The sequence below is a fragment of the Rhineura floridana genome, chromosome 8 (assembly GCF_030035675.1).
Source record: "Rhineura floridana isolate rRhiFlo1 chromosome 8, rRhiFlo1.hap2, whole genome shotgun sequence".
NCBI lineage: Eukaryota > Metazoa > Chordata > Lepidosauria > Squamata > Rhineuridae > Rhineura > Rhineura floridana.
Window position 1 is genome coordinate 43,048,687 of NC_084487.1, and position 15,109 is coordinate 43,063,795.

At 43.5% G+C, this 15,109-nt stretch overlaps 1 protein-coding gene across 1 annotated transcript; it reads left to right on the forward strand.

Annotated features, from left to right (window-relative positions):
• Nucleotides 1-211: 211 nt before the first annotated feature.
• Nucleotides 212-6,145, forward strand: CDC42EP1 (CDC42 effector protein 1). Its single transcript, XM_061639063.1, has 2 exons — nucleotides 212-818; nucleotides 4,548-6,145. The coding sequence occupies exons 1-2, from the start codon at nucleotides 401-403 to the stop codon at nucleotides 5,396-5,398; spliced, it is 1,269 nt and encodes a 422-aa protein (XP_061495047.1). The 5' UTR covers nucleotides 212-400; the 3' UTR covers nucleotides 5,399-6,145.
• The last annotated feature ends 8,964 nt before the right edge of the window (nucleotides 6,146-15,109 follow it).

A 15,109-nucleotide genomic window follows, 5' to 3' on the forward strand; every position in this document is an offset into this window, starting at 1 on the left:
GCATTCCTGAAGGTCCAGACCTGCAAGAAATAAATTGGCTTGGTGCCTTCATGAAAGCCGTGAAGGGGCCTTACCGAGGGGGACTAGGGAGACAGGTGGAGGTCAGGTATCCACTCCCTGCAGGAAATCCAGAAGTTCCATGACAGGTCGGTCTTGATTCTTTGAACAGGACAGAAAGAAAGAAAGAAAGAAAGAAAGAAAGAAAGAAAGAAAGAAAGAAAGAAAGAAAGAAAGAAAGAAAGAAAGAAAGAAAGAAAGAAAGAAAGAAAGAAAGAAATGGGGGGATCCTGGAATATGACAAGTCACTGAGACACAAACATATCTCCAGAGCAGAGTCCACCTCTTCTTAACAGTGCATCACTGAATTTCTGAGACAGAGTTTCAATCAGCAGACCAGGAGATGAGTCTTGGAAAGCTACCAGTGATTGGTTGGGTGTCTGGCTCCCACAGTAAGCGCCGCCTCAAAACGGAGCTGACGCCAGATATGATCAGCCCACCGTTGGGGGACTTCCGCCATACCATGCATGTGGGACGAGGCGGTGATGCCTTTGGGGACACTTCCTTCCTCAGAAACCATGGTGGTGAGGAAGCTAAACCTGACAACTTCTTTGCTCGGACGCTGCGACATGTGAGGAGAAGCCCACTAAGGAACAGAGGAAGTAGAAGCAAGGATGAGGCCTCACCTACACCCCCTGCCATCTCGCCCATCATCAAGAATGCTGTGTCACTGCCTCAGCTCAATGAGGGAAGCTATGGGAATGATGGTCTTGGTGTACCGTTTGCCTTCAAGAGTACCCCCAACAGCTTCTCTGGCTATGGTAAGTGGCATCTGGGATAGGTAGATTTGTGTTGAATGGATTATCTTGCTTCCGACACTGACCTTTGTTGTGGTCATTGTCAGTTTTCTTAGGTATGCAATTGAAATAATCACACATGCAAATACCTCTTTATGAAATACTTTGAAATGTTTGTATATTTAGGCCCAAAAACTGCTGTGCATATTTAAGGGTAGCATACTGTACTTGACTTCTTCCATAATAAGACACCTATGCTCCAGTGCTCTTTCTCTATCTGTGCCACTAATGCCCTTTTCTTGATCTTCAGATATTTTATTTACAACACGGTTCTACAACTTGCTGTACTGTGGATGGGGATCACTGGTTCCTGAGTCACTGCAATGTCCTATAAGCAACATTAAATAGCAGCCTTGCAGAGGTGTTCTGGGGCATCACCGGCAAATACGACTGCACAAATGTTTAGGTCTAAGAGGTCTTTTAAATAGTAAAATAAAATAAAAATTTGAGAACTATGTAGATTGAGGATTTCTGGCTGGGGCATAGCTCTAAAGAGCTCTCAGGGTGCTTTCAGATATCCTTATTTTCCTCACAGCCAAGTTACAGCAAAGTATTTAAGGAGGCTCCACAAATATCATCCACTTTTTTTGTGATGGCCCTTCAGATATACTTCCACTGGCTTACAAGCTGTGCTATTTCTGCCAGTCATACAATCCCAGAATGCACTTGGCATTCTCCTGGCACTATAAAGAAGAGACCCAGAAATAGTATACATTTTCTGGTCTATCCAGTTCTCTACAGAGGTTAGAAAGTCTGATAGTGGGAATCATGGTAAAACAAAAAGAAAAGGGAAGGGGCCAACAAAAATTGGCCTACATTTTATTGGCATTACTTTCTGCGTAGATTAGGGATTGATGAATTTGGGAAGAAAGGAGTTATAGAGAAAGAAGTCTAAGACTTCAATCCTATGCTCACTTATTTTAGAAGACTTAAATGAACAAATGCAGCGAGGCTCGTTTCTCAGTACGCATACCTAGGATTGGGCTGTAAATCTATGTCCTGGTTTGTCAAATATTGGCAGACATACATGCACATGTAAAGTGATAGTTAATAATTTGGGAGCAGCCTTTTCAAGAGTACTAAAAAGGTCTGTCTTTTTTGTCTCAGATTGGGATGTTTGTCTTGGGCAACAATTACCAAACAAGCAGCAGTTAGGAAAGAGGACTGTGTGTAAGGAATTTACAGCATGTTTGTCAGAGCAGAAAGGAAGAGAGAATGATGTGAGCGAAAAGCAATGGTTAACATGGGCCCTGGAGCAGGAGAACACAAAGAGAGATAGGGCAACCCTGCGCTAGTATCTAGGACAAAACCTGGACATTGACTAAATGTATTGCTTGATCCACTTAAAAGGGAGAGCCCAGACTCTCTTCTAATCAACACAACAAAAGACTCCAGCCCAGTGATGATTTGAACTTAAAGCTCTGTGTAGCAGGTCTGGCTTAAAACACAGAGGCTACTTTCTCTGACTACAGACTCTGTGTTTCCAATATAAACTGCCCACATTGCAGCATTTGCATTGAGATGGCACAAGGAGGGTGGTGAATTAACAGTCTCTGTTCTGAGCTCCTGCTGCTGCAGAATGGCCCTTTCCCGGCTGCTTGGCTTTGTCTAGCATTGCTGGCGCCCTGGCTTTCACCAAGAAACATAACAGGGCAATGCTGCCCTCTGTTGAACATTATGAATCAGGCAGCTGATGCAGTGGAGTGCTTCCCACTCTCCAGCACTTTTATATCATCTTTCTTTCTTTCGCCCAGATGAATTCCAACTTCATGAGTAAAGCACAGAAAAGATAAGCTTGATCAGTCATTTAAATATATAGCTAGTTCCCCATTCTGTTCAGTTCCTCCAGCCAATAATGCAGTGTAATCAAGCCTGCAGTCCCATTGCTTGCAATTTATTTGCAGCGCAACCAACCCCGCTATTTCATTGCTCAGGCCAAATGTCTCTGGTGCAGAATTCATCCTGCTCTTGGTATAATGGGGTATGCAAAGGACTGAAGGATATTCACAGAGGCTACTAAGGTGGTCAGTATTGACATCAAGGAATCTTTGAAGCAATGAGTCCCAAAATGTGTGTTGGGGCCCCTTAGTGTGCCATGAGAGGGACTGAAATGTGCCTTGAAGTATCCAGCAATCATCTTGGATCATCCACCACTTTATGCCCGATGGTGCAAGTAATGCAACACTGATCCCCCTCTTTCTGCCAATACATGGAAAGTGACATCATCCTGATGGAGGGAGTAGGAACACAGTGGAATTCAATTATATAGCCCAGTCTACACCTGATAAGTTTGGGGCAGGGGTAGTGCCCTTCAGCTATTGTTGGACTCCCATCAGCCACAGCGAGCATGACCAATGATGGGAGGTGGAGTCCAGCACAAGCTGGAGGAAAACATCTACCCTGTTTTGGGGTGATCTAACCTCATTACTAAAGATGTGAAGGTCTGGAGAAAAATTGGAAAAAACTTTTTTTTTCTAAAAAATTGGGCGAAAATGAAAATAAAGGGTTTTTTCCCATTTCCCCCCCAGGCCTTCACATCTCTGCTCATTACCCAAGAATCTTGGCATCTCATCCCTGAGCCATGACCAACTGGGCAAAGGCAAGGGTGGAATATTAGAAGGCAATATTAACTGGGCTATTCCCACAGCTCTAAGGAAAATACCTGCCCCCTGCAGTTCTAGTTGCTGACTAGGGAAATATATATGGATTTTTTTCTGAGCGTAAGAGTACATTATGCCTCCAGTTTTAATCGGGGGGGGGGACATACACACACACACACTGTGCTCTGGTTATTAAAAGTTTGGGAAACTCATGTCATTAAGTTTTATTTGCCAGAGGATGGAAAAGACAAGCAAGGAAGGAGGTTGCCATTATCATACTGAAATGTCATGTATTTCCTCTGATGCAGATACTGTCAGAGGGAGGATGGATACCAGGTTAGCTCAGGAATGAACAATCTGTTCTTAGCACCAACAGCTTTCATTGGAAACAGCTCATAAGCCACTGAGCTGTGGCTAATTTGCATATTTTAGTTGCATGCTATTAACATAGTGTGCGTGAGCATAGCAAATGTGAATCAACATTAGCTTGACATAGTGCACTCATTCTACAATAACCTTATCCTGAGATTTGTTATCCTGTGATGCAAATAAATCTCGACTAAGCACTTGGAAAACACTGAAATTGAATCTTAGACACCACATCAGTTGTCAAACTTAATAAATTTGGTCTTCCTTCTGCCTTGCTTGCTTTTAACCTTTTGTTGTTATCACATATGTTAATATCTCTCCAACAGTGAGGGACAGAGACTTGCTCATAAAATGAAAAGCTCCCATTCTTAGGATTTTAAAAAGTATAAGCAGGCCACACAAAACACCTTTGCTCTTCCCTGGGATAGTTGGAAACGAATACTGATCCATCCATATGTTTTATATCATATATGCATAAGAGGATTGCCATCCTACCCCAGCCTTCCCCAATCTGGTGCTCTCCAGAAGTTGTTATATTACAGCCCCCATCATCCCTGACCCTTTACCACCACCCTGACTGGGACTGATGGGTGTAGTAATCCAAAACATCTGGAAGGCATCGCCTTAGGGAGGGCTGTCCTATGCTTTCAGGTGTACCACAATGGGTTAGTTCTCCCACAGTAGTACATGCTTACTCTCACAATTGGTTTCATGGCTTTTTCAGGACTGGAATCTGGATTCTGCACCATTCCCCGTGTTCCTCGCTCAGAGAAGACTCAGGAAAGCTCCCACCCTACTGAATCGACATTGAACCGTTCAGACTCCTTACTGTCTTTTCGCCTTGACCTTGGCCCCTCCCTGATGAGTGAACTCCTCCATGTCATCAGCTTCTCAGGAGATCACAACCACAAGGAAGAGGAAGAAAGAGAAGAAAACAAAATCTCAATCAACAATGATACTGTCTCACCTCTTCAACCACAGAACACCTGGGTGGAAGAATCTTTGCCTTGGAGATCAGGGTCTCTTCCTGCTAATAGGGAAGAGGGCATAACTGCATCAAGCTCTTGGGGTCACTCCAAACCTAGTTCACCACTGGGACACTCAGTGTGTGCCAATGGAGATTCTCATTCCATAGAGTTGTCTCAGGAAGGGTCTCCCTGTTCTAGGGGAAAGAACCCAGTGTCTGAGCTGGGAGTGGTGCCAAGAGAGACCCGCTGGGAAGGGCACCAGAATGGCTGCAATGAGGAAGCAGGAGAATTCAACCGGGCAGCCCAGGTTTTAGCTTCCCATTATGGCATGGGAGGCACCTACCCCAGTCTACAGCAGCGAGAAGAGTCAAGAAGCCAAGCCTCATGGGAAAGCCCAGATGCCAACACGTGGTGCTTGAAGACAGAGCGGCAGGAACACAAGGCTGGATGGCGCCAAAGGGTAGAGGAGGAGGAAGAGGAGGAGGAAGAAGAGGAAGAAAAGGAGACAGAAGAGTTCTACATAGATCGGGTAACCATTGTTAGAGAGGGACACAGTGATTCCTTTGAGTATGTTGATGAGGAGGAAGAGGAGGAAGTTAAGGTTTGAACAGCCATATATGCTCTCTTTTGACCTCCCATCACACTCCCAGGGTATGCCAATGTTAAAGGGAACAATGCACCTTGCAGCCTGGTGGGTATGTGAACTCACAGGGTTAGCCTTCTCTGGAGATTGTCTAGGTGATGGTAAGCCGGTGAAGGAGGAGCTCAATTATCTGTCTTGCTCTCTCGCTCCTTACTTTGGGGGGTTAAAGAAAGGGATGGAAGAAGAGCATCACCATACAGAAGAGATTCCAGCCCTTGCTGGCTCTTTCATTGGCTCATCACTCTGCAGTGCAGCCAGCATTTAAAGGTGTTAATGAGTCCACCTTTTCCTTTATCCCCATTGGCTGAGTGATTCTGTCACTGCAATTTGTGCCATGACTCCTCCATGAAATTACCTTTGAGAAAAGAAAAAAAAACAGTGAGACCCTCCCCACCTCTGTCAAACGATTATAGGAAGGAAAGTACTACGAAAAAGGGCTCACCTCAGGTCTAGGAAGAACAGGAAAACCACAAGACGCAAGGCTTGCTTCGGTCCCAATGCAACATGATCTGCCTGGCTCCAAGGAGATACTTCTGTCTTCTACTTGAGAGAAAGATCACAAGGACTATTCTTCCAGTCAGATATACTGACACCAAACCATCCAACAAGTTTCCTTTCCTCTAATTATAAGGAACACGAGACTCGGCTTAGACCTCAAACCAGCTCTTTGGTGTGCAATCCATTTCTTCATTTATTGAAACCTGGATTAGACCCGGTGTGTGTCCTTTTGCATGCTAGTGCAGAAATGTAAATTATGGTCTTCTGTGAGATATCACTCTGAGCACATTCCAGGGGAGCCTGTCTATGAAACTGTTTTTCACCCTGCTTCCAGGGAGTGCACAGGAATTCAGTTCAGGGTCCTCCCTCTCATCTTGTGACAATATAGGAATCCAGTTCACAGAATGCGAGGCCTCCTTCCACTCTACTTCCTAGGTCTCCTAAAGCAGGATTAGGTAATATAAAGCACTTAAGCCATACCTGATTTTATAATTTTGTCCCCAGCACTCACAGCCTCACACTGCCACTGTGGTCACTCATGCATAGGCTGCTTGTTCTAGAAGGAAAGTATTTCTCAGGGTATAGCCAGATATAGGCCATGGGTGTACCTGAACATGCCTAACTTGTCCTAAGCAGGGATGGGGAACTGGCAGCCCTCCAGATGTTGCTGGACCCCAGTTCTATTCACCCCCAGCCAGCATGGCCAATGGTCATGTAAAACATGAGATGGATCACTCTGAATCACCTATTAGGCACATTTTGAAGAGGCCCTCAGACAGAAAGGAGGGATTGTTGTGTTCTCCTAGCACAGTAACAGCATGAGAATCGGGTTCCTAGTCCAACTCCCATTGCCCCCAACTCTGCATATTTTAGGAGATGCTCATACACAGTCCTCTTCCAGCCCCCATCCGCCCGTCTGCATTTTTCTGTGGTCAAATCACTCTCCTTTCAAGAAACTATTTATATGTTAAACAAAAGGGATGAGGTGGATGCCAGACAGCAAACTCTTGATATTTGGAGGACATACCAGTCATGAGGAAGAAATCATGTTACAACACTTGATATGGCTGCCAGTAAGTATCCAATTGCATCGCTCAACATGATTTACCATAGAAATCATGTTTAAAAGAGCCAGGAAATGCATTTTGTCCTTCTTCCCCAACCCAGTTACTGCAAAATAGTTCCCTTAAGTTTGTTTTCTTGGTGTCTAGCTCAGGTAATCAAAGTAATCACCCATCCAGAGTGATGTTTCTGCTTCACTTCACAGTATCTGAGAGGGGCTGAAAAGACTAAGGACACAAAGGTTAGCACTAGCGCAAAGGGATTTTCCCCTCCCCCCATGCCAGCCCCAAATCTGGTCTGAAGGGTTGAGGAAACCACCAGAACAGATTTAGGAGGCATGTGGGAGGAGGGGGGATTGTTTCATTGCACAAGGAGAAATCCTTGCACTGACAGAACAATCTGCTTGGTGCTACATTAAATACAACCCAAAGGATTCTCCTCCAGCCCATAATATATATCCCTTCCACAATTCTGTCCAGTAAGGTGCAATATTTACAACTGTCTGTTTATTGCCAGTTCTGTTCATGAGTAGGGCTTAGGAGACCCCTTGCCCAGCCTTTTCTCTCCCTCCTGGTGTCTCTGCTCAGCATAGGATATTGGATCACAGTGCTCCAAGTGTCCTGAGGCTGGATGCTCCTTGGCAACACAGTCTCTCTGGAATGAGCCAGTTCTCTCACAGTGAGTTTTTTGTGCCAAGGCAGAGATCGCTGGGAGATGAGATCACAGAATTGTCCTGCACAGCACTCTGATTGTTCAAAGCTGGCAATGGCTGGAGGAAGCCCATTCTGGCAATCACTGCCAATGAGATATATGTGGCAGGAGGAGGGAGAGAGAAGCAGGAAGCAACAAGAGGAATGTAATAAACAAGCATTGTGGGGGAAGGCTTAGTCAACTGCTGTTCCCCACTCCATGGCTTATGATTTGCTGACCTCAACCTACTGCCTGAGGAATATAAAGAACTGCAACCACCTTTACATGGCATTTGTGGGGAGATTCAGCACTCAGCTAGCACTGCTGCTCTAGGACTGGTCATCTGGATAGCTACCACTGGATTCTAGGAAGAAAAAGATTAAATCTAAGAGACAAACTAGATGTGGTGTTAAAAACATCTTTGCATTTAACATGCACATTTTTAAAAATGGGAAGCTGTCTTATACTGCCAGGCAATTGGCCCATCCAGCTCAGTACTGCCTATACTGACAGGTAGTGGCTCTCCAGAGTTTCAGATGAATATTTCCCAGCCCTCCCTGGAAATGCCAGGGCTTGAACCTGGGACATCCTGCAAAGCAGGTACTCTACTGCTGAGTTACAGCACCAGTGGGAGTGTTTCCTCTCAAGGCAAACAGCATTTTCAGAAGAGCAATTTTTGTCAGGACCACAGCAGGGGAAGAAAGGGTTAACTCAGAAGAACATCAGAGCCTGCTGGATCAGGCCAGTGGCCCATCCAGTCCAGCATCCTCTTCTCACAGTAGCCACCCAGGTGCCCATGGGAAGCCTGCAAGCAGGACCAGAGTGGAAGAGCACTCCTGCGGCTTCCAGCAACTGAAATCTCTGCTTTGCCTGCTGTCGTCCCAGTAATTATCAGACATACACACACTCCTACAGAAACACACTGCAGCTGCTATTTGCTTTTTTAAAAAATGTACATGTTAAACATAATGGCACATTTAAGATCATGTCAAGTTTAGCCCTAAGGCAGGAGTCACCAATCTTTTTGAGCCCGTGGGCACATTTGCAAACCAAAGAAAGTATTCTGGGCACCATACACCACAACCACACACACACATCTACAGCAACTGCACGCATGCACACACGACCCCTCTACCAGCAATTACTTGAAAAAAGTGTTTTTGGGTTTCCCCCCCAAGTCTGAAGGGGGTAATCTTCCTGGAGAGTGTAGCTGAGGAGGTAACAGTGAACTTTCCCTTCCCAGCTGCTATCTCCAGGATGACCACTCTCACACACAACAGTTAAGTTGGATTGGGGGACGGAAAGCCTTCTATTATAGCCAATTCAAAGCTTCTTTGAAGCGTAATGCAGATGGGGGGAGTTTCATGTCCCTCCATGGTGCAGAGGGGCATTTTTGGTGGTAGTGGTATCACAACTGTCCCCCCAAATTGCTCCCAACAGGTGGGAGAAACGGAACCTTGTGGGCACCAGAGGACACCTTTGTGGATGTATGTGCATCCATAGGTGCCATGTTGGCAACCTATCACTAAGGAATTGACAGTCTGTGAAAATCCAGTCATCCACCGTAGGGTCCAGAGCTTCCTTGCCATTTTTCTATAGGTTTAGGAAGTGACCCTTGTGTAGCTTTCTTTTGACAAACATCTGTCTGAGCTGTTTTCAGATTATCTGATAAGCTTCAAACCAAAGATCCGCCATTCTGTCCTATGTATCCCTTGCACTTATTACTGTTTTCATGATTACATTTTTATACATCTATCTATAGATTGATTGATGGTGTGGTCATTTTTCTTCTTGGGATTTTAGCTTTCAAGACTGTTGTAATTCAGTTGGGACAACTTTAGGAATCAAAGAGAAAGGTTCCTTGGCTGCAGTGTCCACTACTCTACCCTGCGCCCATATATCGCACCACTTCAGAGTTCCTCCTGCAGTTGCCTAGTAACTAAAGTCACCTCCTTCCCTAGACTAGCAAAATGGTGATGAGACTGGAGATGACAGAAGATTAATCACTTTACCAGACACATAGGAAGAGGCCTACCTTATTGGACAGCATGCTTTAATTCTGACTAATATTTTGATGCATCAGAAGTTATTTGTCCAAATAATCAAAGCCATAGAAGAAGCATTCTTCAATCTTGCAGCAGCACAGGTTGAGGAATTCTCACCCCCTCCCGGCTTATAGCCAACCTGGTTCACTAATAGTAATATTCCCCCTGAAAACCGTATTTTCCAGGTCTCAACCTTTGCGTTTGTTATCACAACTTCTTGCATCAGTGAGTTTAAAAAGGAAGTGATGCAATTTTAAATATGCTTTTTCAGAGATGCACAAGCACAATTAATTAATGATCCCATCTCAAGCCCACCACTGTACAGGCCCAATATTTGTAGAAGGGTTCAATGACACATTTTCCGTGCTGTTTTTTAATGCAAAAAACAAACAAACTTCAAGCCCACAATCCTCTGAAGAACAAGTATGTATGTATACTGTTCCCAGGTCCCAGGCTATGGTCTGAAGGAACATGAGGCCAGCACCCTGCTGAAGCTAAGCAGGATCAGGTCTGGTCAGTGCCTGGATGGGAGACCACCTGGGAACCATATGTAAACTGCCTTGGGTTTCTAGCATGAAAAGAAAGGCAGGGAATAAATGTAATAAATAAATAAATCTGTTAATGTGCAAAGATTTGCTCCTAGGTAAAGAGGGCCAAACTGAAATGAAATTATGTTAAAGTGCAAAACACTCAAATACCTATAAAGCTCCGGTCAGAGCAATTTTCTGGGGCTTCATCAGATGTTTGCTAGATGCTGCCTGGGGCAGATGATTACATGAAGGACACAAGCTGTCAAAAGGTTTCATTCTGTAGCAATTCTACTCCCCCTCCCCTAGCTTGAGTAAAATAAGATATGGCAAAGTCTAGTTAATGGCTAACCTGGCTGGAATTTCCCTAGAGATAAAGAGAACAAAAAGAAGGCAAAGGAAGACTCCCTTGATGTGTTTCAAAGCACAACACCTGGGTTGTAATTTCCCCAAACTCCAGTGCCTGGTACTGAGATGAAACTGCTTTTTCAGCAAACTATGAAGTTTAGTCTCTATGTATGGATGTGAAAGTTAGACAGTGAAAAAGGTGGATAAGAGAAAAATCAACATTTGAAATGTGGTGCTGGAGGAGAGCTTTGCGCATACCATGGACTGCGAAAAAGACAAATAATTGGGTGTTAGAACAAATTAAACCAGAACTATCACTAGAAGTTAAAACGATGAAACTGAAATTATCATACTTTCGACACGTAATGAGAAGACATGATTCATTAGAAAAGATAATAATGCTTGGAAAAACAGAAGGGAGTAGAAAAAGAGGAAGGCCAAACAAGAGATGGATTGATTCCATAAAAGAAGCCACAGACCTGAACTTACAAGATCTGAGCAGGGTGGTTCATGACAGATGCTACTGGAGGTCACTCATCCATAGGGTCACCATAAGTCATAAACGACCTGAAGGCACATAACAACAACAACGAAGTTTAAGCTGACTGGTAGGAAAGTGCTATGGTGGTGTAGCAGCTACACCCGCTGAAATGCCCTCTTCTACACAACTATTAAAATCCAGTATCTTTTTCATTTGCCCACACTAGTCTGAAATGATACAGTCCATTCTACCACTTCAATTCTGATGCAGTTGCAGACCTAGCCACAGTGATTTCTGTTACCAGGTTCCACACAGAAGAGCTAAGACAATGGGAGCCATGGAATGGGAGAGTTTGCTTCTTTACACTGCTAGTGGGGGAAGTTGCTGTTAAAAGTAAGGAGTGAGACTTGCCACAAAATCTGCAGTGCTTTCTCCCTCTTGTGTTCTTGTTCAGGGTTCCAGACAGCCATTCCCTTTATTTGGCTTTTTTAGAGGGAGAGGGGTACAGCCCTCTTTACTTTGTTTGTTTTTTTTAAAAAAAATTCTTGGTAGCACCCATTTTGGCTCTAGTCCTGCTGGAACTCACAACCTGACTTTGCTATTAGAGGTGATTATATGCCTAGACGTCTTTTTGCATTAATAGTTCTTGAAAGTACAACTAAAGACACCACTGAAGAATATGAGCTCCTTTAGTGGTGTTTATCAGTAAAGCACAGGAGTAGGAAAGTCAGTCTTGTGTCGGCCCAGTTCAGCTGGAACTTGTGTGCCAAAAAGTGGATTACAACTGCAAAAGGAAGAGAAAGCGGTCAGCAGTGGGTTTATATTTTTAGCCCCAGATCTTATCCCATTAGGTCAATGTTCGACAAAAGGGAGTAGCAAGCCAGATTACAACTACAGTACAACTATCATAGCATGATGGATATACCACCACCCACCCATTTACTTCTGCGTTGGGCTTCCCTTGTCACAGTGGGTCTCCCAAGTTAAGCAACACACACATACAAGTAGGTATGGGAAGGTGTCAAATAAGACAAACTGAAGAGGACATGGCGAGTGCAATTTGCTTTGTTCCAGCTGATGGGCCAGAAAGATCAGTGGGAAAAGGATGGGGGAATAGAGAGAGATACATTAGCCAATAATTATCGTTGAGTGGAGTCTGGACTACAAAAAGTAGTAAGATTTCTACATCAACCATCAAGGTAATCCATATTCCGTACTATGAAAACCTGACCAATGGAAATTCTACTCAGTCCCCTCCTGGCCTCTGAGATAACATCATTCATACTTTCAAGCATTTCTTTATAGCTTCAAGGATTTTTTAAAATTTTCTTGTTAAACTGAAAGCTAAGATCTGTGCTCAGGGACTACTGTTGCCCTTGTGCTCTGTCTGCATAGAATCACAGAATACACAAAATCTAAAGCAAAAAGCTCTATGGAAGCAAATAAAAACTTTTGCAAAAAGTCATCAATTCTTGCATTGATCCGCAGGCTAAAGTGGGGAGGCATGTAGCAGCCACGGTTAAACTACTTGGGATATGGAAGATTATGTCTATTCTATGCATCCTACTCAACATACATTGCTGTAAACCGCCCAGAGAGCTTTGGCTATGGGGCGGTATATAGATGTAATAAATAAATACCAATTCTGGATTTCAGGGTATTAGAAAGGAGCTTGGGCCTCTTCTAAGATCTGTTCATCTCTCTTAAAGTAGATGCCTGCGTATGAAGTCATATGATTGACTGATTGAATCAGAAGTTGGGAATGGTGCAGTTTTTCTTATTTATTTTTGTCACAGAGGAAGTAGGTTTGGAACAATTAACTTTCTGGAGGAAGATAGGTTGTAATGACAGAGAAACGGGAAAGGAATTAAACCAGTAATGAGTGAACTGCCATCACTATGCTGGAACCCTTCCCATTTATAAGCATTTACCTGTCCACACATATTTAGTGTTGTTACTGTGACCATGAGAATTAAAAACCTGATTTTAAAAAATTAGACCTCACTTGTTGGGTAATATTCAATGCTTCATGTTTCCATACAGCCATGCCCACTTTTACTTGTCTTCATCCCAGTCCCCTCACCATAACCTCTCAACCTCTAAGCGAGTGGCGATCACACTGTCTCAGTTGCCCAATGTTGGAACTTTTAATTACAAAGCTATGGGCAGAAGGGGTATGGAGACAAGGGAGAAACTCCTAAACTGGTAAGAAAAGCTGTGCCATCAGGAGGAGACAAGCTGGATTACCTGTACCCCGATCTTAATAATCCAGCAAACGTTAGTTGGCACCAAGTCCCACTGAAAGCAGTAGACCTAGTTGCAATCATGTATTTATTACACTTTTATCTCATCTTTCATCCAAGCAGCTCAGAGTTGCATAGGTGCCTCCCACTCTGCTTTATTATAACAACTATGCTATAAGGTACATTAGGCTGTGAGACAGTGACTGACCCAATGAGTTTCATAGCTAGGTATCTGAGAGTACATGTGCCAGTCTACAGTCAACTCCACCCACCATTTCACACTTGGCACAACAAACCTTGCTCATTTCAGTGGGATGTGAGTCAAAGCTCATTTTGTTGGATTATGTCCATTGTGTCTATAGAGTTTTATGAAGGAGAGCAGAGGTGCTTTCAGATGGCACAGAATGGAGCTTCTTACCTGGTGCTTCACTAAACATGGAGCACATTGCAAAAGCACTTAGCAGGAAGATAGCACAAGTAGGGTATATATTAGTCAAAGATACAAAGAGGCATGAGACAAAGAGAGACAAGATGAATTACCTGGGCCCTGATCTTATTCAGCACAATCCAATAAAATCCAGCACAATCTAGCAGTAGACTTAGTTGCAACCACTTATTTATTACATTTTTATCTCACCTTTCATCCAAACAGCTGAGGCGTAAGGCTTTATTGTCACAACAGCAGCACTATGAGGTAGATTAGTATGTGAGATCATGATTGACCCAACATCATACAGTAAGTAGGGAAACAAGATGTACAATCATTCAGGTACTTCTCTTTGCATAACATGTAGAGAAAGCGGATGCTATTTTTTTCTTTAATTAAAGAACCTACGATATTAATTTGATTGGGAGGAAAAGTAACGGGAAAAAGAGATTTAGAAGTTGTTTAAAAGAAGACAGCAGAGACAGGGCAAAGGGGCAGAGGAAGAGAGTTATTTGCTGAAAAGAAAAGTGGAGCAAAGAGGGTGACTGTGCTCAATAAAGGAAACTGGTTTGACAAGGATAAAAGAAGGAGGGGGCAAAAAGCTTAATCCTCACTGGAGAGGCCCACAGATCAACAAGTCTATTTGGAGAAATCCTACTTAGTGCAATTATCTCTGACAATGGCCCAGTTCTAATTCTCACTGTGTAATTGCTGTCAAGGTTCAGGCCCAACCTCAGAATTGGGCAGCAGCTACAGCAGAAGAATCTATCAAACCAAATTACATATCAAGAAGATCTGTAGAAATAGATCTCAAGCCAGAATTGCTCGAGAAGATTCCTAATAGCTCACATCGTTGAATGGTTTAAAGGGTTGGTTTAAATACCCCATGTACAAGTTGCAAGAAAGTTATTACTTGTGCTGTGCTACACACAAGGAAAGTAATGTTTAAATGTGTGGGCCAAGCCACAAACTTCTAGAAATAAGTGAATAGTAATCATAGGGCATTTTGCAAGCATATCCATATATAGAACAGTATTTCTAGCTCCTGTAGGGTAATTAGTGGCATACAGAACATCCTGGAAACAAATAAATAATATGAAGGGAACATATGAAGAGTGAAAACAGATGTAATATTTAAGTGCCAAAGCTGGTTTAAAAACGCTACCACTGCTCTGGAAATGCACATATATTTTGATGACCTAGAGCAACCTCTGAAAAAAAAACCCCACTACTGTACTGCAAGTTTCCATTGTGTTTCAGAAAAGTCAGATGTGCTGGATACACACTGGCTAGTACTCGCGGCATCACTAACAGACTTTCCCTTCACCACAGTCCATGGTGCAGGCTTGTTACT